The following is a 22,641-nucleotide window of genomic DNA, read 5'->3' as shown; positions in this document are numbered from 1 at the left end:
TCTGATTGGAGTAAAATCTAGCAAATGGCAAGCATTCCAGCTTTATTCCAACCCCATAAGAATCTGCTTCCCTTTTATGCGTATTTCATACCTTTAGATGAAACTGTATTTCTCAGTTTCCTTACAGTCATATAAAGGTCAAGCGGTTTTCCAAGGAATTCATTTCTAAGTAGTAAAGAGAGACCACACCTTCTCATTCTTACACTTAGTAATACTGACATCTTCTACAAGTGACTCAAAAGGTTTCTGGAAGTGAAACGAGACAGTGTCATAAAAATGCATGGTGGGTAATAACCATACACTCCTATCACATTTCCAAGGAAATTTCTTTATGAGTAGGAAGAAAGCTTTTATAGCAAGCATGCATATGATCTCTGCCACAGTCCAAAAAGTTAGTACAATTAGAATTTTATCAATCTGTTTTTAATGGAGACTAAAATATATAACTAAAATAAACAGATGGGCAGGGAGGACTGGCTTGCTGCAAGCCACGGAGTCACAGAGCTGGGCACGGCTGACTGGGCTGAACTAAACTGAAGATATACAGCAACCAAACGAGCAGTGAGAAGTAATTCCACATATTCCCATTCAAATGCAAAGTATAATGGGAAAGTTATATCCTATTCTGATCTCTGATGAGCTTGTCAAGTTTCTTCTAAATAATGATGCTTGCTTTTATTATTTTCACCTTCATTGAAATATTATTATATAACATTGTATACATTTGTTATACACCAAACTGATATATATATATATATATAGCCTTTCCCAGGTGGCATTAGTGGTAGAAAATCTGCCTGCCAATGCAGGAGATGAAAGAAACATTAGTTCGATCCCTGTTGGGAAGATCCCCTGGATAAGGGCATGGCAACCCTCTCCAGTACTCTTGCCTGGGAAATCCCATGGACAGAGGAGCCTGGTAGGCTACAGTCCATAAGGTCACAAATTCGGACACAACTGCAGCAACTTAGCACACACGCAAACATAGCTCAAACATTGTTCTGCCAGAAGGAATCACAATTAGTTTCAGAGTGGTGTTGGGAGCCTTGTTAGGCGTTACTGATGAAATGGAGGCACGGCCTCATCTCCTCATCTTGCAGGCACAGCCCCAGGATGAAGGAGTTAGGCCTTGTGATTTTGGCTTATTCTTTCCTTTCTTCAGTTGAGTTGGCTGGAAAGAATGTTCAGGTGCTTGAGAGAAGCGTGAGAAAGCGCAAAGCCTTCTGCAGTTGTGCCCAGAAAATAATCTATAAAATAACCATTGACATTTGTTCAAGGATCTTTACAAAGAATGTCCCAAGATGAGCACATAGGCTGCAGCTTGAGACTGTGGAAAGGATTATTATCTGAGACCTGTTTTTGAGGGGAATGTTTATGGCAAAAGAAGTTTGCTGAGTTTAGGGTTTAGGGTTAATTAAGAATAGCTGGAAGCCAACCAGTGCATTCTGAAGGAGATTTCTCTGGAAGGAATAATGCTAAAGCTGAAACTCCAGTACTTTGGCCACCTCATGTAAAGAATTGACTCGTTGGAAAATACTCTGATGATGGGAGGGATTAGGGGCAGGAGGAGAAGGGGACACAGAGGATGAGATGGCTGGATGGCATCACTGACTTAATAGATGTGAGTCTGAGTGAACTCTGGGAGTTGGTGATGGACAGGGAGGCCTGGCGTGCTGCGATTCATGGGGTCGCAAAGAGTCGGACATGACTGAGCCACTGAACTGAACTGAACTGAGAAGCCTTTTTAGGAGATAATGATGTTAAGATGCTAGGGGAAAACAGGATTTAGAAAGATAAGAAATAAACTGAGGAATATAGCATGAGTTACAATGTAATCACAAGTTAAATACAGTGGGGGAAACTGGGTGGGGGAAACTAAAAACATAAACCTCTGACCTAATGCTTTTGTCAAAGTATAAAAGAGAACTTGAAGCTTGAAATAAATATGTAGTCACGTACTATGAGTCAGAGGATACATCATCATCGCTGACACCGTCCATCTCTTCAGGTTGACTCCCTGGCTGCTGGAGCTGGACTCTGGCAGACTGGAAACATTTTTTCCCACTAATTTGAGAGAAGAAATCAAGATGTCAGGGTAAGAGAGTGTGGAATTCACCTGCCATCACAAACAAAAATACATCTGTAAATGGGAACAAAATCCAAAAAGGAGGGGATGTAAGTGTATGTGTAGCTGATTCACCTCACTGTACAGCAGAAGCTCAGACCACAGTGCAAAGCAAGTGTGGCAGCGGGCAAGCTCAGTCGTGTGTGGCTCTCTGTGACCCTGCGGGTTGTAGCCCTCCTGGCTCCTCTGTCATGGGATTCTCCAGGCAAGAGGACTGGAGTGGGTTGCCATTTCCTTCTCCAGGGGATCCTCGGATCCAGGGATTGAACCTGAGTCTCTGTGTCTCCTGCATTGGCAAGTGTGTTCTTTGCCAGCTGAGCCACTGGAGAAGCCCAAAGCAAGTATTCTCCAATTTAAAGAGAAATCTTCACGTGGAACAACACTCACCAAAAACCAAATGGGGACTGGCAGAAAGACTTTGAAGAACCAAAGTCTTTTTGTAAGAAAGTTCCATATGGAATCAGGTTGGAAGGGAAGAGACACAAACAGGTTGGGACCTGTGCCCCTGGAAAGGGCCACAGAAGTGGGGATTTCAGGGCAAAGATCCTCCCTGGAGAGTAAGTGGTTGGAGCTGCATGTTAGGTACCCCAGCCTTGGGGGTCTGACACCAGGAAGATGAGTCCTGTCCGCTCTTTAGAAAAACTGGACTAATAGGAGGCCTGTAAGGCCACATATTAAAATTTTAAATTAACCTGGAAGGCTTTCAGATTTTTGCTGTTGAGTATTATGTTGGTGTGAGTTTGCCATAAAATGGCCTTTGCACATTGAGATATGTTCCCTCTATACCCACTTTAATGATTATTTTATATCATGAATGGACAATGAATTTTGTGAAATGTTTTTTTGACATTGCTATACTACCCAAAGAAATCCACATATTTAATGCAATTTCTTTCAAAATACCCATGACATTTGCATCCATGAGATTATCATGTGATTTTTATCTTTTCTTTTGCTAATGTGGCTTACCACATTGATTTCTGGATGGTGAACAATTCATGTGAAATAAACAAATCTTATCTGATCATGATGTTAAATCTTTAGATTTCTTTAAAAGGTATCTTCATAATTGTTGTCATAGCACAGAATGATTTGTAGTGTTCTGACATCTAAAAACTGAGACATAGACTAGGTTATTCATAGAGATTGACAAGGACCAATCAGGCCAACTTCTACTTTGAGCTTAAATGCCAGTCTCTAAGTAGGCTGTAACAGGAAGGAAGGGACATAAAATGTGTCCTAGGCTGAATACCTGAGACAGAGCTGTCTTATTTTAAAATCAAACATCATTTTTATTTCCATAAATAAAATATGCCTATATTATTATTTCTCTTGTCTTATACTCTGGTCTAATTTTTTAATTAAAATTTTCATGAAAGTGAAAGTGTTAGCCCCTCAGTCATGTCTGACCCTTTGCAACTCCATAGACTGTACCTCATCAGCCTCCTCTGTGCATGGGATTCTCCAGCAAGAAACTGGACTGGGTAGCCATTTCCTTCTCCAGGGGATTTTCCTAACCCAGGGGTCAAACCCAGGTCTCCTGCATTGCAGGCAGATTCTTTTCCATCTGAGCCACCAAGGAAGCCCTCAAATTGTTATATGAAAATGTGCATTTTGGATAATGAGCTGATAAATACAAAAATTGAGAAAATTAAAGGTGACCATATAATTATGCTTATTATCATTGAAACAAGAAAAAAGAAGAAAACAAAACATTAAGCAATAAAACTATAGCCAGGATATTTGGCACCAAGTTTATATTTAATAATGCATTATGAGACACCATAATCATTGTCTGAGCCACCAGGGAAGCCCTTTATTAAATTATATAATATATATTACAAATATATTCTAATAGCCTAATCTCATTTATACTGAACTCATTTTTTGTCCATTCATGAACGTGTGATTCACATGAGGTTTCCATAAATGACGTTTCTTTGGGCATTTACTTGATAGACATTGAATGAAATGACAGTGGAGCTGATCGTGTGAAATAATGAAATTATCTAATAAAAATAAAGAGAAATTTTATATAAGATGTCTGAGTTCAAGGTTGATACTGCCTAAACTATTTTTCCTGAGACATCATATTTGTAAGCCATTTGCATCATACACTTAATAAAGGAATTGAGAAAGTACATCAATAATCTTATAAAACTGATGGTCTAGCAAGTCAATATTTTCCCTAGCTTGGTACATACGAAATTCATTTCTATTTCATTAAAATTTGAATTTTAGAGAGGACTTTGCCTTCCCCACAGCCTTTTTTAACGCCCTCTTGACCTCTTTGTTCCTCAGACTACAGATCAGTGGATTCAGCATGGGGATGACCATGGCGCAGAACACAGAGGCCAGTTTGTCTGTGCTCATGGAATGGCGGGAACCAGGCTGAAAGTACATGAAGGCCCCTGTCCCATAGAAGATGGAGACAGCAGTGAGGTGGGAAGCGCAGGTGGAAAAGGCCTTCTGATGTCCTTCAGATGAGCGCACCCTCAGAATGGTGACAAAGATAAACAGGTAAGAGATCAAGATGATTAGGACAGAAGAGATGATATTGAATCCTGCCAAGATGAAAAACACCATCTCACTTCTGTTGCTGTCTGAGCATGAGAGAGCCAGGACAGGAGTAGCATCACAGAAAAAGTGATCAATCACCCTGGATCTGCAGAAAGAGAGACTGAATATGTTCCAAGTGTGCACAGAGGCCTCCAGAAACCTAAGAACATAGGCGCCTACAACCATCCAGGAACACATCCTTGGTGTCATGATGTTGGTGTAATGGAGTGGCTTGCACACTGCGGCATGACGGTCATAGGCCATTGAGGCCAAGAGAAAACTTTCCATAATGAGAAAGACTGCAAAGAAGAAAAGCTGAGCAGCACAAGCTTTGTAGGAAATGGCCTCGTCTCCCACGAGGAAGCCAGCCATCACTTTGGGAGTGACGGCCGTGGAGTAAGCAAAGTCCACCAGGGAGAGGTGGCTGAGGAAGACGTACATGGGAGTGTGGAGACGAGAGTCCAGCAGGATCAGCGTGATCACCCCCAGGTTCCCAACCAGAGTGAGGAGGTAGATGAGCGTGAACACCAGAAAGAGCGGGATCTGCAGCTGTGGGTCATCAGTTATCCCGGCAAGAGCGAACTCAGTCACGACTGTGCTGTTCTCCGCGGGGATCATTTGTGCAGTATGTGAATGGCCTATAGCAGTGAGAAAAGAGGAGCTTGTTAGCAGCATAGTTAGAGCTATCATTATGTCCAGTAAATACCTTGTATCAGAATTATTTGAATTTCACATGGGTGTAACAATAAACTGCAATTTTTAAATATTGGTGGAAAATAGAGTGTTCTGGCTTAAAGGATTTTGGAGATAATACAACCCTATCTTCTATCTTAATTATCTATTCTTCTATTTAAATTACCAAAATTAAAGTTCATAGACAAAAGGCAACTTATGGAAAATCACAGGATTTGTTATTAAATTAGATGTGTTAGCATCACAATTCAGATTTTTATTTTTATTTTTTATTTATTTTTATTTTTTAAATTTTAAAATCTTTAATTCTTACAAGCGTTCCCAAACATGAACCCCCCTCCCACCTCCCTCCCCACAACATCTTTCTGGGTCATCCCCATGCACCAGCCCCAAGCAAGCTGAACCCTACGTCAGACATGGACTGGCGATTCAATTCTTACATGACAGTATACATGTTAGAATTCCCATTCTCCCAAATCATCCCACCCTCTCCCTCTCCCTCTGAGTCCAAAGTCCGTTATACACATCTGTGTCTTTTTTCCTGTCTTGCATACAGGGTCGTCATTGCCATCTTCCTAAATTCCATATATATGTGTTAGTATACTGTATTGGTGTTTTTCTTTCTGGCTTACTTCACTCTGTATAATTGGCTCCAGTTTCATCCATCTCATCAGAACTGATTCAAATGAATTCTTTTTAACGGCTGAGTAATACTCCATTGTGTATATGTACCACTGCTTTCGTATCCATTCATCTGCTGATGCACATCTAGGTTGTTTCCATGTCCTGGCTATTATAAACAGTGCTGCGATGAACATTGGGGTACATGTGTCTCTTTCAATTCTGGTTTCCTTGGTGTGTATGCCCAGCAAGTGGGATTGCTGGGTCATAAGGTAGTTCTATTTGCAATTTTTTAAGGAATCTCCACACTGTTCTCCATAGTGGCTGTACTAGTTTGCATTCCCACCAACAGTGTAGGAGGGTTCCCTTTTCTCCACACCCTCTCCAGCATTTATTGCTTGCAGATTTTTGGATCGCAGCCATTCTGACTGGTGTGAAGTGGTACCTCATTGTGGTTTTGATTTGCATTTCTCTAATAATGAGTGATGTTGAGCATCTTTTCATGTGTTTGTTAGCCATCTGTATGTCTTCTTTGGAGAAATGTCTATTTAGTTCTTTGGCCCATTTTTTGATTGGGTCGTTTATTTTTCTGGAATTGAGCTGCAGAAGTTGCTTGTATATTTTTGAGATTAGTTGTTTGTCAGTTGCTTCATTTGCTATTATTTTCTCCCATTCAGAAGGCTTTTTCACCTTGCTTATATTTTCCTTTGTTGTGCAGAAGCTTTTAATTTTAATTAGATCCCATTTGTTTATTTTTGCTTTTATTTCCAGAATTCTGGGAGGTGGATCATAGAGGATCCTGCTGTGATTTATGTCTGAGAGTGTTTTGCCTATGTTCTCCTCTAGGAGTTTTATAGTTTCTGACCTTACATTTAGATCTTTAATCCATTTTGAGTTTATTTTTGTGTACGGTGTTAGAAAGTGATCTAGTTTCATTCTTTTACAAGTGGTTGACCAGTTTTCCCAGCACCACTTGTTAAAGAGATTATCTTTACTCCATTGTATATTCTTGCCTCCTTTGTCAAAGATAAGGTGTCCATATGTGTGTGGGTTTATCTCTGGGCTTTCTATTTTGTTCCATTGATCTATATGTCTGTCTTTGTGCCAGTACCATACTGTCTTGATGACTGTGGCTTTGTAGTAGAGCCTGAAGTCAGGCAAGTTGATTCCTCCAGTTCCATTCTTCTTTCTCAAGATTGCTTTGGCTATTCGAGGTTTTTTGTATTTCCATACAAATCTTGAAATTATTTGTTCTAGTTCTGTGAAAAATGTGGCTGGTAGCTTGACAGGGATTGCATTGAATTTGTAAATTGCTTTGGGTAGTATACTCATTTTCACTATATTGATTCTTCCGATCCATGAACATGGTATATTTCTCCATCTATTAGTGTCCTCTTTGATTTCTTTCATCAGTGTTTTATAGTTTTCTATATATAGGTCTTTAGTTTCTTTAGGTAGATATATTCCTAAGTATTTTATTCTTTTCGTTGCAATGGTGAATGGAATTGTTTCCTCAATTTCTTTTTCTACTTTCTCATTATTCGTGTATAGGAATGCAAGGGATTTCTGTGTGTTGATTTTATATCCTGCAACTTTACTATATTCATTGATGAGCTCTAGTAATTTTCTGGTGGAGTCTTTAGGGTTTTCCATGTAGAGGATCATGTCATCTGCAAACAGTGAGAGTTTTACTTCTTCTTTTCCAATTTGGATTCCTTTTATTTCTTTTTCTGCTGTGATTTCTGTGGCCAAAACTTCCAGAACTATGTTGAATAGTAGCGGTGAAAGTGGACACCCCTTGTCTTGTTCCTGACTTTAGGGGAAATGCTTTCAATTTTTGACCATTGAGGATAATGTTTGCTGTGGGCTTGTCATATATAGCTTTTATTATGTTGAGGTATGTTCCTTCTATTCCTGCTTTCTGGAGAGTTTTTATCATAAATGGATGTTGAATTTTGTCAAAGGCCTTCTCTGCATTTATTGAGATAATCATATGGTTTTTATTTTTCAATTTGTTAATGTGGTGAATTACATTGATTGATTTGCAGATATTGAAGAATCCTTGCATCCCTGGGATAAAGCCCACTTGGTCATGGTGTATGATCTTTTTAATGTGTTGTTGGATTCTGATTGCTAGAATTTTGTTGAGGATTTTTGCATCTATGTTCATCAGTGATATTGGCCTGTAGTTTTCCTTTTTTGTGACATCTTTGTCAGGTTTTGGTATTAGGGTGATGGTGGCCTCATAGAATGAGTTTGGAAGTTTACCTTCCTCTGCAATTTTCTGGAAGAGTTTGAGGAGGATAGGTGTTAGCTCTTCTCGAAATTTTTGGTAGAATTCAGCTGTGAAGCCATCTGGACCTGGGCTTTTGTTTGCTGGAAGATTTCTGATTACCAGTTTCAATTTCCGTGCTTGTGATGGGTCTGTTAAGATTTTCTATTTCTTCCTGGTTCTGTTTTGGAAAATTGTAATTTTCTAAGAATTTGTCCCATTTCTTCCACGTTGTCCATTTTATTGGCATACAACTGCTGATAGTAGTCTCTTATGATCCTTTGTATTTCTGTGTTGTCTGTTGTGATCTCTCCATTTTCATTTCTAATTTTATTGATTTGATTTTTCTCTCTTTGCTTCTTGATGAGTCTGGCTAGTGGTTTGTCAATTTTATTTATCCTTTCAAAGAACCAGCTTTTGGCTTTGTTGATTTTTGCTATGGTCTCTTTTGTTTCTTTTGCATTTATTTCTGCCCTAATTTTTAAGATTTCTTTCCTTCTACTAACTCTGGGGTTCTCCAACTCTTCCTTTTCTAGTTGCTTTAGTTGCAGAGTTAGGTTATTTATTTGACTTTTTTCTTGTTTCTTGAGGTATGCCTGTATTGCTATGAACTTTCCTCTTAGCACTGCTTTTATAGTGTCCCACAGGTTTTGGGTTGTTGTGTTTTCATTTTCATTAGTTTCTATGCATATTTTGATTTCTTTTTTGATTTCTTCTGTGATTTGTTGGTTATTCAGAAGTGTGTTGTTCAACTTCCATATGTTGGAATTTTTAATAGTTTTTCTCCTGTAATTGAGATCTAATCTTAATGCATTATGGTCAGAAAAGATGCTTGGAATGATTTCAATTTTTTTGAATTTATCAAGTTTAGATTTATGGCCCTATCGCTTCTCGGCCTTTTGGCTAAGATCAAGTGTAGATTTATGGCCCAGGATGTGATCTATCCTGGAGAAGGTTCCATGAGCACTTGAAAAAAAAGTGAAATTCATTGTTTTGGGGTGAAATGTCCTATAGATATCAATTAGGTCTAATTGATCTAATGTATCATTTAAAGTTTGCGTTTCTTTGTTAATTTTCTGTTTAGTTGATCTGTCCATAGGTGTGAGTGGGGTATTAAAGTCTCCCACTATTATTGTGTTATTGTTGATTTCCCCTTTCATACTTGTTAGCATTTGTCTTACATACTGCGGTGCTCCTATATTGGGGGCATATATATTTATAATTGTTATATCTTCTTCTTGGATTGTTCCTTTGATCATTATGTAGTGGCCTTCTTTGTCTCTTTTCACAGTCTTTGTTTTAAAGTCTATTTTATCGGATATGAGTATTGCCACTCCTGCTTTCTTTTGGTCTCTATTTGCGTGGTATATCTTTTTCCAGCCCTTCACTTTCAGTCTGTATGTGTCCCTTGTTTTGAGGTGGGTCTCTTGTAAGCAGCATATAGAGGGGTCTTGTTTTTGTATCCATTCGGCCAGTCTTTGTCTTTTGATTGGGGCGTTCAACCCATTTACGTTTAAGGTAATTATTGATAAGTGTGATCCCGTTACCATTTACTTTATTGTTTTGGGTTCGGGTTTATACACCCTTTTCGTGTTTCCTGTCTAGAGAATATCCTTTAGAATTTGTTGGAGAGCTGGTTTGGTGGTGCTGAATTCTCTCAGCTTTTGCTTGTCTGTAAAGCTTTTGATTTCTCCTTCGTATTTGAATGAGATCCTTGCTGGGTACAGTATTCTGGGCTGTAGGTTATTGTCTTTCATCACTTTGAAGTATGTCTTGCCATTCCCTCCTGGCCTGAAGAGTTTCTATTGAAAGATCAGCTGTTATCCTAATGGGAATCCCCTTGTGTGTTATTTGTTGTTTTTCCCTTGCTGCTTTTAATATTTGTTCTTTGTGTTTGATCTTTGTTAATTTGATTAATATGTGTCTTGGGGTGTTTCACCTTGGGTTTATCCTATTTGGAACTCTCTGTGTTTCTTGGACTTGGGTGATTATTTCCTTCCCCATTTCAGGGAAGTTTTCAACTATTATCTCCTCAAGGATTTTCTCATGATCTTTCTTTCTGTCTTCTTCTTCTGGGACTCCTATAATTCGAATGTTGGAGCGTTTCATATTGTCGTGGAGGTCTCTGAGATTGTCCTCATTTCTTTTAATTCGTTTTTCTTGTTTCCTCTCTGATTCATTTATTTCTACCATTCTATCTTCTATTTCACTAATCCTATCTTCTGCCTCCGTTATTCTACTAATTGTTGCCTCCAGAGTGTTTCTGATCTCATTTATTGCATTATTCATTATATTTTGACTCTTTTTTATTTCTTCTAGGTCCTTGTTAAACCTTTCTTGCATCTTCTCAATCCTTGTCTCTAGCCTATTTATCTGTGATTCCATTTTGATTTCAAGATTTTGGATCATTTTCACTATCAATATTCGGAATTCCTTCTCCAGGTAGATTCCCTACTTCTTCCACTTTTGTTTGGTTTGGTGAGGCAACTCTCCTGTTCCTTTACCTGCTGTGTATTCCTCTGTCTCTTCATCTTGGTTATATTGCTGCGTTTGGGGTGGCCTTTTTATATTCCGGGAATTTGTGGAGTTCTCTTTATTATGGAGCTTCCTCACTTTGGGTGGGGTTCTATCAGTGGCTTGTCAAGTTTTCCTGGTTAGGGAGGCTTGTGTTGGAGTTTTGGTGGGTGGAGCTGGGTTTCTTCTCTCTGGAGTGCAATGGAGTGACCCTGTAATGGGTTACGAGACATCAAAGGTTTTGGGATAATTTTGAGCTGCCTGTATATTGAAGCTCAGGGGAGTGTTCCTGTGTTGCTGGAGAATTTGCCTGGTATGTCTTGTTTTGGAATTTGTTGGCCCTTGGGTGGAGCTTGGTTTCGGTGTAGGTATGAAGGCATTAGATGGGCTCCTATTGCTTAATGTTCCCTGAATTCAAGAGTTCTCTAATGTTTTCAGGCTTTGGATTTAAGCCTCCTGCTTCTGGTTTTCAGTTTTATTTTTACAGTAGCCTCTAGACTTCTCCATCTATACAGCACCGATGATAAAACATCTAGGTTAAAGGTGAAAAGTTTCTCCACATTGAGGGACACTCAGAGAGGTTCACTGAGTTATAAGGAGAAGAGAAGATGGAGGGGGTAGTTAGAGGTAACTGGAATGAGATGTGGTGAGATCAAAAGAGAAGAGAGCAAGCTAGCCAGTAGTCACTTCCTTATGTGCGCTCTATAGTCTGGACCGCTCAGAGGTATTTACAGAGTTATATGGGGAAGAGGAGAGGGAGGAAGTAGACAGAGGTGACCAGGAGGATCAGAGAGAGGAATGAGTAGGAGAGAGACAAATCCTGCCAGTAACCTGTTCCTTAGGTGTTCTCCACCGTCTGGAACCCACAGAGATTCACAGAGTTGGATAGAGGAGAGATGGGGGAGAAAAGAGACAGAGGCCACCTGGTGGAGAAAAAGGAGAGTCCAGAGGAGGATAGAGTGGTCAAGCCAGTAATCTCGCTCTCAGGTAAACTGGGATAGTGAAGTTTGGGTTTTTAAATGTACAAAATTGACCACATAAACCTAAGAGCAAAGATTAAAAATCTAGAGTAGAGGTTGGATTTTCAAAGATACAATATTAGAGAGAAGCAGAAGGAAAAAGGAAGAAAGAAAGAAAAAAAAAAAGAAAGAAAAAGAATTATTAAAAAACAAACAAACAAACAATCAAAAAAAAAAAGCCATCAACAACCATCCAAAGACTGTATGTGGTGTTTGCCTTAAAAAAAAAAAAAAAAAAAAAAAACAACTCTTTTTAAAAAACAAACAAAAAAATATAGTAATAATAGGTTATAGAAATAAAAATTAGAGGAGAAATAGAAGACTTAACAATTAAAAAAAAGTTAGAAAAAAAAAGCAAAAAAAAAAAAAGGAATGATTTTAAAAATATTAAAAATATCTGGCCCTTTCTGGTGTAATGGGCCATGTGGGATCACTTCCAAGGTGGTTCCCTCTGTTTAACTTCTTCTGTTTGCTGGTTTTTTAGGCTCACTAGTTCAGTCGCGCTGTGGGGAGGGGGGCTGCTGCTAACAAATAGCGCTGTCGTGTGCACACAGTATCTCTGCCCCGCTTGGCCTGTCCCTTCTCGTGGCGCACAAACCGCTCCGGCTCTAGGATGCTCAGCTGGGAACGGTCTGGGGCCGGCCCTAGGCTGCGTGCGCTTCCCCGGTCCAAGCCGCTCAGGTTCGGCGCTCAGGCAGCCCTCAGAGGCACAGATTTGGCTGGGACTGCGCTTTGTGCCCTTCCCAGGTCCTAGTAGCTCAGGAGTTTGGCGAGCGCGATCGCTGCGGCTTGTCGCGTTTTCTGCCGCTGCTGCTCAGCTTTCTGGGTGGACCGCTGGCGCACCCCTGTGCGGCTAGATTGTGACTGTCCAGCACCCCCAGAAGTCTTAGCAAAGGAGCCTGCTTGCAGTTAGGTAAGTAAAGTCTCTCCTGGGGTCTGCAAGTTGCCCCTTTCCAGTCCTTACGGACTCTGGCTGCCTGTCCTCTGGCGGGGGATGGTCTGCAGCCGGCTTTTCCGTTCCGTCCTTTGTTCTGTGCGCGGTCCTGGCGGTGTCTTATGTTTGAGTTTTTCGCGTGGTAGCTATCCCACAGTCTGGTTTGCTAGCCCAAGTTAGATCGTTCTGGCTTGCGCGTGGGGCGTTCCTGCCCGATTCTTACAAAGCTCTGCAGCCCGCGCCTCCCGCGCGTCCCTGCCCTGCCCCCACTTCCCAGTGGCGGATGCAGGCGTCTGTGCTGCTTTTCCAGTGGGGGAGTTACTGTTGGGCTTGTAATCTGTTGGTTTTAATTATTTATCTATTTTTCCTTCCTGTTATGTTGCCCTCTGTGTTTCCAAGGCTCGCCACAGACTCGGCAGGGAGAGTGTTTCCTGGTGTTTGGAAACCTCTCCTTAAAATTCCCTTCCTGGGACGGGCTTCCCTTCCCGGGACGGAGCTCCCTCCCCACCTCCTTTGTCTCCTTTTTCGTCTTTTATATTTTTTCCTACCTGTTTTTGAAGACAGTGATCTGCTTTTCTGGTTGCCTGATGTCCTCTGCCAGCCTACAGAAGTTGTTTTGTGAAGTTTGCTCAGCGTTGAAATGTTCTTTTGAGGAATTTGTGAGGGAGAAAGTGGTCTTCCCGTCCTATTCCTCCGCCATCTTTCCCTCTGTCTCCACAATTCAGATTTTTAAACACTGACAGGCTATTCATGAAATAATATAGGTCCCTGTAAATTACTTCATGTCATTTCAATTACTGCTATTGTATCAAGCAGTATTATACTCTCCTAAATCATAGTTTAGAATATTGTATTCTAGGCTTTCATTTTCTCAAAAGATAATGGGATACATAGATTATGTCATTTCATGCAGTGGGATACTGTAGTAAATCCTGTACAAGGAATAAAGACATGTAGAGAGTAAAGTTAAAAGTGTGAGTTCAGAATAGAGATATTTGGATGCACAGTCCTGCTCCACCCGGTACTAGACGACTGGCTTTGGGTGTTGCTCGATATCGTTTGTCCATCCACTGTCCCTTGAACTCATCGTCAGACTGGAGAGATAATACCAACTGGCACTGCAGAATTCTATATATTAAGAGTTATTGGTCTCTGCATTGATTTGAGAAGTGGATTAGAGGAATTCCAGATAACTAGAAAACCCAATGTCCTGCATCCTCATGCATTCCATTTGCTTCTGCCCCAAATTTCTTCCACTGTCATATTCCATTTATGTCTTCTTCCAATTTTTCATACAATACTCCTTGTCTACTTAGATATAGGACATTACAGCTATACCAAGTAAGAATTCATTTTTTTTCTGAATGACATTATGTATTAACTAGGGTGTCTTAGCCTCATTTTATCCATTTGTAAAATGGATATAACAATATTGCCTGGCACTTAACAGAATACAATCAATGAAGACATTCTTACTGTTAGAAGGTAGTGACAGAATCTTTCTAAGGACTCAAAATGTAGGCTAGGTTAAGGAAAACGTACATGTGAGAATGAGGACTAGTACACTATGATTTCACCAATTTCATGTTTCTTTGCATTAATCTCACAATCTATGTAACAGAAGCTGATGGCTTGGAGCAGGCAGGTAATGAAAGAGAAAATGAAAAAGTACCCAGTTCTAGGTGTATTCAAAATAGAGCTGGCTGGATTTCATGATGCATTGAATGTAAGACATTAGAGAAAGGGGAAGCAATGACGACTCCATTTTTTGTATAGCAACAGAGGGAATGGTGAGGAAGAAGCCAATGTTCTAGAAAGAATAAGAAAGATGATTTCAGATCTGTCGTGGTGAATTTGAGATTCCTTTTGGTTTAGAAGGGTTGCGTAAACAATTGGACCCGCTGAATCAGATTTTACTAATTTGAAATATTGTAGCAATTGGCCAGGGTTTAAACTTCACATGTTATATCAAGTGCCTCCCTAATAGCTGGTAAGGAATCTGCCTGCAGTGCAGGAGACCCTGGTTTGATTCCTGCACTGGGAAGATTCACTGGAGAAGGGATAGGCTACCCACTCCGATCTTCCCTTGTGGCTCAGCGGGTAAAGAATCCACCTGCAATTTGGGAGACCTGGGTTCGATCCCTGGATTGGGAAGATCCCCTGGAGAAGGGAAAGGCTACCCACTCCAGTATTCCGGCCTGGAGAAATCCATGGACTCTGTAGGCCATGGGGTCACAAAGAGTCGGGCACAACCAAGCGACTAACTGTTGAACTGTTCCTAAAACTATCATATTAAGCCCACAAAACTAGAAAAGGCCACTAAAAACTAAATGAAGAAGTTTGGGGGGAAAAATCAGAGTATGACAATGTTGTAAAGTCAGACCATGGCGCATACAGCACTAAGAAGAAAGGGGAGAGAGAATGTCACCACTGAGTGGTCTCTAGGGAAGCCCTCTCCCAGGACGCAGATGTCAGCTGGACAGTAGGTTAAGGGAACTTCCAGAGGAGAGTTTCCGGCTATGCTGATGACCGGCTGTCAGTCCCAGAAGGAAGAGCAGAATGATTTCAGGAGTTGGGCAGGAGTGGCTGTGGGGCTTAGAAACAGGGGTATGAAGGGATGGGGACTTTATTCAACAGCCCTTGAGGGCTGACCTGAGATTCCTTGCCTTCATGGTGAGTGACACGCCAAAAGAGAGAAAATGAGATCAGTCCTCAGGTCTCGAGGTAGAGGGTGACAGCCGGGCCATGAGGTTAGAGGGTGGAGGGAAGGGTGGAGGTCTTGAAGGAAAACGCAGGTCCCCACTCCCTGTTTACTCCTGCTGGGGCGGTAGGAGGGCCGTGGGAAGCAGCGTTATCCAGGGGAGGCACCTTCCTGGTTCTCACTTACACTAATCAACACTCGTATCATTTGCCCCTAAATCTAGCGAGGGGGGCTGAAACGTGCTGAGAGCATTTCATTTTATTTTTTTACCATCTTTCTTCTCAACAAACTGAAGGAGTTTCTTAAGTCGGCACTTTGGTACAGGGGAGAAAAAAGCAGCTGCAAACGCAGTCTCGTGTTCATAAGACGCGGCCCTGCAGCTCCGGAACCCGGCGAGATCCGGGCTCTAAAGCAGCGTCTGCTGCGCAGCAACAACCGCCGGGAACAGCGGGGCTCGGCGGCCTCGTGCCTCAAGGAGAGGAGCAAGGCTCCTGACGTTCTGGCCATTGATGTGTTCCCGGGACCCCGTCACCCTGGTCCTGGCGGAGGATGGCGCCCGAGCGCATGGCGGTGATTACTTCCTGTGTCTTCCCGCCAATGCCAAGTTTGTGGCATCAGCTTGGAACCAGTGGGGGACACACAGTTCAGATGGAGGGACAGCTTGGATCACCCAGGAGTCCTTGGACAGAGATGAAACAGACCGTGGGGGCAGGGTTGGAGTGGAAGAACGTGGCCAGGCCGCTGATGGAAGGCCTGTATCCAGCTTCACCCTGCCGCCCGAGGAAGAGCTGTAGATGCTCCTTGATGTCCGGTGTTCCCAGCTGGTTCAGGACCTCGGCCAGGGCCGTGTGGCCGTCCAGCGGCTCCAAAACGCGACCGGAGAGAGGAAGCCCGGCAGTCCAGGCGGCTCCTGGAACGTTCCCGCCGGGCTTTGGAGAAGGACGGTGGCTTCCTGTCGAAGCAGCAAGACCCCAGAGCTGACCTCGGGACTAGAGGGACGCGGTTGACATGGGCGTTAGAGACGGCTCCTCCGAAGTTACCCCTGCAGGCCAGATCCTCTTGGCGCTGAAGGAGAACGCTGCCTGAGAGCTGAGTCTAGTCAGCATGTGGAGGTGGGCGAGCACCAGGGACCGTGACCTTTGCAGGGAGACACTTGTATCGGGGTTTTTTCACCTCTGCAGACCCTGAAACGTAGCTGCCAATTTGCTTATTATTATATGCAAAGCTTCCCTGTAGCTCAGATGGTAAACAATCTGCCTACGATGCAGGAGCCACAAGTTCAATCCCTGGGTCGGGAAGATCCCCTGGAGAAGGAAATGGCAACCCACCCCAGTATTCTTGCCTGGAGAGTCCCATGGCTGTAGCCTGTTAGGCTCTTCTGTCCACGAGGTCGCACGAGTTTGACATGACTAAGCAACTACACCACCTCTGATAAGATAGAATTATAAAAGGTCTTTAAATCATGTATTGGCTTTTTAGCAATCTCTTTGAAAGATTTTTTTGGGGATTGATCACCACATATTGGGTGTTCAGGACACAATTAAAAATTGAACAAGATACTCTGTGCCCTTGTGAAAGTGAAAGTGAAGTTGTGTCCGACTTTGCGACCCCATGGACTGTAGCCTACCAGGCTCCTCTGTCCATGGGACTCTCCAGGCAAGAATACTGGAGTGGGTTGCCATTTCCTTCTCCAGGGGATCTTCCCAAACCAGGGATCGAACCCAGGTCTCCCACATTGCAGGCAGACACTTTAACCTCTGAGCCACCAGGGTAGCCCAGGTGCCCTTAGTACAATTCAAATTTGCTCTTTAAAGAATAACATGAGTGTCAAAGTTTCCATGAAGTCTTCAAAAACTCCTCTGTAGACACTGCCTTTTTGTTATAAGTTATGGAGCACCACTGATCACTGTGTTACTTGTAATAATTTGCTTCATCTTAATTTAAGATGCATCTCTCATATGTATCATCAATACTATATAAGCAGATGCACAAACTTAAATAATGAATTAAACGATGATAGTTAGAAACTACTGAGCACTTTCAATTTTCAAGGCACCGGAAATGTACACACACATTATACCTGTGGTGATTTATCACCCGACCCTGTGACGTATGATCTATCCCCATTTCACATATGGGGAAGCTGAAGCTTGCTCACAAGGAGTTACAGAGAGAAGTCCATAAATCTAGCAAGTAGCAGAGCTGGTATTTGAAGTCATGTCATTTTGAATTTAAAGTCATGTCATTTGGATCACTGAGAAATATTCTCCTAATATTTGATATAAAGTCGCTTTACTCCAGCTGGGGCACAAAATATGTTATTCGTTATATTGGCCTATTCGTGAATGACCAATTTATTTAGAGAGTTATTCACAAGTAATGTGGAGAAATAAAAAGCATGGGTATTGAAATTAAATATACAATTAGCTACTGGGAACTTAACTAATATACTATCTTTCTGAATCCAAGTTAAATGACAAAAACTATATGAACACATATTTATAATAAGTTTCCTCTCCCCTCTCTATCAGGAAAGAAAAGGAAAGACTACTTCTACATTTAAAAGTTATATAAATTTTCAATAAGACCAACGAACAAGCCACATAAAGCGCTGGAATTGGATCAGTAATTCATCACCATTCATTCTCTCTCCAACCTAAGTCCTTACAGTGTATCAGGCTGTGTGCCTTTCTAAGGTCTAGAAGGATGTAAGAAGCATATCCCTGATCAGAGAGTACAGAAGTACAAGAGTAATATACAAAATGCTGATTATTTGGGAAATTCCTATTCTTTATTCCAAAGCAGAGAGCATTATTTTTGTCTTGGGCCAGTGGAATGGTACCATGGTCTCATTTACACGATAGTTCACCAGTCAATATATCTAACAGTTAATCAATCTATTAACTATTAACTGAGTGCCTAATGCCAGCAAAGCTTCAGAATAGAAACTAGAGTCCAGATTACTTCATTCCCATAAATTCTTCATTCTGCTATGATTTTTTATGCCTCTTATTTCAGTGCAAATTCATAGTTGGTCACTTAGCCTGGGCCCCCCTCTTTTTTAATTTTTTCATTAATGATATGTGCTCTCTGAGTTATCATAAATTTTCACATTGAGATCTAAATTGATACTCCCAAAAACCTTGGGATTAGCCAGTTGTTAACTAATATTACCATACTCCCAAAGAGGAAGCTAAAAATGAGAAATGTTTAACAATTTGCCCAAGTTCTAAAAGCTTCTATAAGGCAAAACAGGGACTAAAGACCCTCTTGTTCCTTTTATTTTTATACAACATAAATAAATAGTCTTCTTAAGAATTTCCATGGTATTTGTAACACAGTCTGTCACTAAAAATCACAGACACCTAATAACATCCAGTTTGTTGCATAAAATATTCAGTATTCAGTTATGAATAAATCAAGAGGGAAATGGGTACCTTGATATATTTTCCTGCCTACCTCTGTCCCTAAAAATATATACAGACTGTAGATTTGATTGGAGGCTTACCTGGTATGCTGAACAATGAACAGGCTAATTCATTGATTTCACATATGAGTGTTGAATCAGAAATTCAATCCATAAAAGATAAGAAACATTCTACTGAGATTTTCTTCTTAGTCTTTGATCAAAAGGGAAAAGAATTTTGGAGCAAAGAGAGATTGAGAAAAAAAAGCAATGCCACAGAAATAGCTAACATGATTGTACGGTAAGAGCTGCTGACGTGTCTCCTCAGATAAGTCACCCAATTCCTTTAAGTCACCTTATATTCATCTATAAAGTGGAGATATTAGATTGGCAGCCCCAAACAACATCCTCCCTAAAAGGCTACTGCTGTCATGAGAAAAGAAGAGAATCCCTGCAGTATCCAGGAAATGGCAATCATCATAATCAAAGTCATGATTATTTTTCCTGGTCATGACTACGGCTCCCAGTTAGGAGAGCTCTCACTCTGGGGCAAGGCCATGGAAGGTAACAGGCACTGTGGACAATCAGTTGAATGTATCAATGCTCAAGTAACATTTTATGGTCCATTTACATGGTCTTTTACCTATAAAGCCAAATGGAGTTATTGGGAACTGAAAGAGAGAGTTATACATCCATGGAACACTCGGGGGACAAAGCCCCTGTGAGAGCCACAATAGGGCCTTATCTCAGACTACTGGACAAACAGTGATGAGTGTGTGCCCAGGAATCCAGTTTTGCTTGCTGAGGGAGACTGTGAGTGAATTAACATAGCTTGTGTTAGTTCTCTCTGATGATGCTAAAATCAAGTCACATCATTACCTCTGGGGCTGCACATTGGCATAAGCATGGGAAACACAGGGACAGAAGTCTCTTATTAAGCCAAATGGATTTCAGACAGAATTGCATGCCTTAATTCGATGGAAACATTTGCACCATTGACAAGAATTACTCATTCATTCAACACTGTACAGGTCCCAGATGAGTTTAGCCATAGTCCTGGCCATGGGTGTACATATCTATAGAAAACAAACATGTTCAGTCTCACATGCTCAGGTTAACAGGAGAAGACAAACATTAAGCAAACTCACAAATCAGGATATACAACTATAATTAGAACAAGGTGCCCACATGAGAGTGCATAGTGAGAATCTGCTTTGGAAAATCTTCATTTATTTGGCTGTGTCGGATCTTAGTTGGCCGGTGGGATCTTCGTTGCATGAGGCAGCATCTTTTGTTGTGTCAAGACGGCTCAGTTGCTCCTCTGCATGTGGGATCTTACTTCCCCGACCAGGGATTGAATCTGTTGCCTAAATAGCAAGGCAATTGCAAGTTAGATTTTTAACCACTGACTACTATAGGGAAGTCCTACAAAAACACACTTTCAATGACAGGCAGAGGTTTTCTCAGAGAATCAGCACCTCAGCCAATACATGAAGGATGGATAGAGGTAACGTAATAAGCGTGAGTGATAGTCACTCAGTCGTGTCTGACTCTTTACAACCCCGTGGACTGTAGCCCGCCAGGCTCCTCTGTCCATGCAGTTCTCCAGGCAAGAATTCTGGAGCGGGTTGCCATTTCCTTCTCCACGGCATGGGAAGGATTGCCCAAACAAAGTGAAAAGCTACGGTGTCTTCAAGTTGTCAAAGAAGTTGGCAGAATCTAAAGAAGCCAGAGGGACTGCGGTACAGTTAGCAAGACTTGTTCCTGGAAAGTTTGTTTTCAGTGTCCTTTCCAGAACACAATTCATAAACAAACTCAAGCAAACAAAGATGCCCATCCCAAAGACGAAAATTATCAGGGGGAATGATTGGTGTGGACCAGAGGACCAGCATGGACAACTGGCAAGAATAACTGAAATCCTGTCCTGCATAAAGCAAAAACTACTGGGACTGACGATTAGGTTCAGGCTGGTGTACATTTTATTCCCACTGATTTGGAAACATGCATCACTGTGTGCCAAGCCATAACCTATTTCTCAAGGAGAATCCATCATACCTAAAATCTATTTCTTATTGTCTATCAGTTTTAAAAGCCTCAGTGCAGTAATTCCTAGAATTTTCCTTGTGATATTTTGTTGCAGGAAAAAACCAACCTTGATTCCATATTACAACTGTTTCTTTGACTTGCTTTTAGAAAATTGACTTACTTTTTAAAAATTATAATTGTACATAATGGCCTGCCTCAGAGAATCCTGCCCCTCCACCTGACTGTTAACGAGCCTTTGTTCAGCGCCTTGTCCATCTGGAGATGTCAGGAAGGAAGTATCAACACATCCTCTGCCTGAGGTTGCCATCTTAGGATATATCTGCAAGATTAATGGACTTTTTACTTTGTTTCCTGATCCATAAAAGAACCTGGCATCCAGGCCCCAGAAGATGGATATTTTGAGACTTTAGTCTGCTATCTGCTCGGTCACTCATCTCTCTCCGCCCCAATGGCCTCTCATGCATGGAGGAGAGCAAGCTTTAACTCAGTAAAAATTTGAGCAATTAATGTCCACTCTATGAAGGGATGATTGAATGGAATTCTCATACACCAGGGTATTGAGACCACCTTATAATCTTAGACTACCAGTGTCTGCTGTTTATTGCTCTCATCCTGGTAGAAACAGCTGCTACTGTTATAACTGGAAACGTATTAGAATCTTTCCTCTAAGTCCACGGTTGGACAGTGTCTGTATAGTGTGAGAGAGATGAGCATGTAAAGTCCAGACAGACTTACCTAGACTTAAATGCCAGATTCTCCATTCTCTACTGCGACTCTAAACGCTTGACCAACACTGACATGACGCTCCTCTATGCATCGCTGGCTCACAATGTACCTGGAAGACAGCTTCTACACACGCTCTCATTGCCGTGTCGAAAGTGATAACCTCTCAGAAATGTGTTTATGCTTACTGCTATTCTTTTACTAACTCACCCTTAAGAACATACATCATATTAAATCCTTTTTTCCCAGAAAACAGAGAAGCTTACTCTGTAAATTAATATAAAACATGCTTACAAATTATTATGCTACAAAAAAAAAAGTGATGATTATGGTCAGAAAATTACAAGTCAGTTGCTATTAGCATTTAGAATGACTATAATGCTGTCTTCATTAATAGTATAATGTATATATGTGTGTGTGTATATATATATGAAATGTAGATTATATGTTATTTGCATAACATATACATGACTGCTGAGCATATATTATATGCCAGGCCCAATCTAATACAGTATTCATAAAAATTCCCACATAGACATTATTACTATCAACTTTTAAATTCAGAAGAAAAAAACACATTTGAGAAGTTAAGTAGCTTGCAAAATACACACAGCAATTATATGTGAGGAATCAGGCTATAGAAAGCCTAAGTATGATGTTTTAACTTTATGCTATTCTCCTAGGAAGAGTGTTCATACACAGTACAGAACAACTGGTATTTGGTAGAAGTGGATCACAGTGAGACAGCTTGTCTCAAAAAGTGACCCACGGGAATCTATATTTTCAAATATTTGTAGTATGCTGTGTAGCACTTTCATGGGAATTTACTTATCAGCGATCCTAAAGTTTAGATTTGACAAATGCAGTATTTTCCCAACTTTATTTAATTCTGGACCTGCTTTTAAAGGAACTCCTATAAACTTTATATAGCATAAGTTTGAGAATAAATGTAGTATCATTCAAAATACTCCAGAGTTCCTCAGACTGATCATGATAGTTTCATTTAATGAAAATCAAAATATAAATAT

The 22,641-nt window shown here is 41.0% G+C and overlaps 1 protein-coding gene and 1 pseudogene across 1 annotated transcript; one reads left to right on the top strand and one right to left on the bottom strand.

Moving 5' to 3' along the window:
* LOC102188787 (olfactory receptor 5B12-like) lies at positions 4,349-5,302 on the bottom strand. Its single transcript, XM_013969946.2, has one exon. It carries the CDS (start codon positions 5,300-5,302, stop codon positions 4,349-4,351), a length of 954 nt encoding a protein of 317 aa, XP_013825400.2.
* On the top strand, positions 15,122-22,377 carry LOC102189056 (annotated as a pseudogene).

Source organism: Capra hircus, chromosome 15, assembly GCF_001704415.2.
Source record: "Capra hircus breed San Clemente chromosome 15, ASM170441v1, whole genome shotgun sequence".
Lineage (NCBI taxonomy): Eukaryota > Metazoa > Chordata > Mammalia > Artiodactyla > Bovidae > Capra > Capra hircus.
This window is presented reverse-complemented; position numbering and strand designations above follow the sequence as displayed.

Coding starts and splice junctions, on each gene's coding strand:
- LOC102188787 (XM_013969946.2), bottom strand. CDS start 5,302: ATGATCCCCGCGGAGAACAGCACAGTCGTGACTGAGTTCGCTCTTGCC.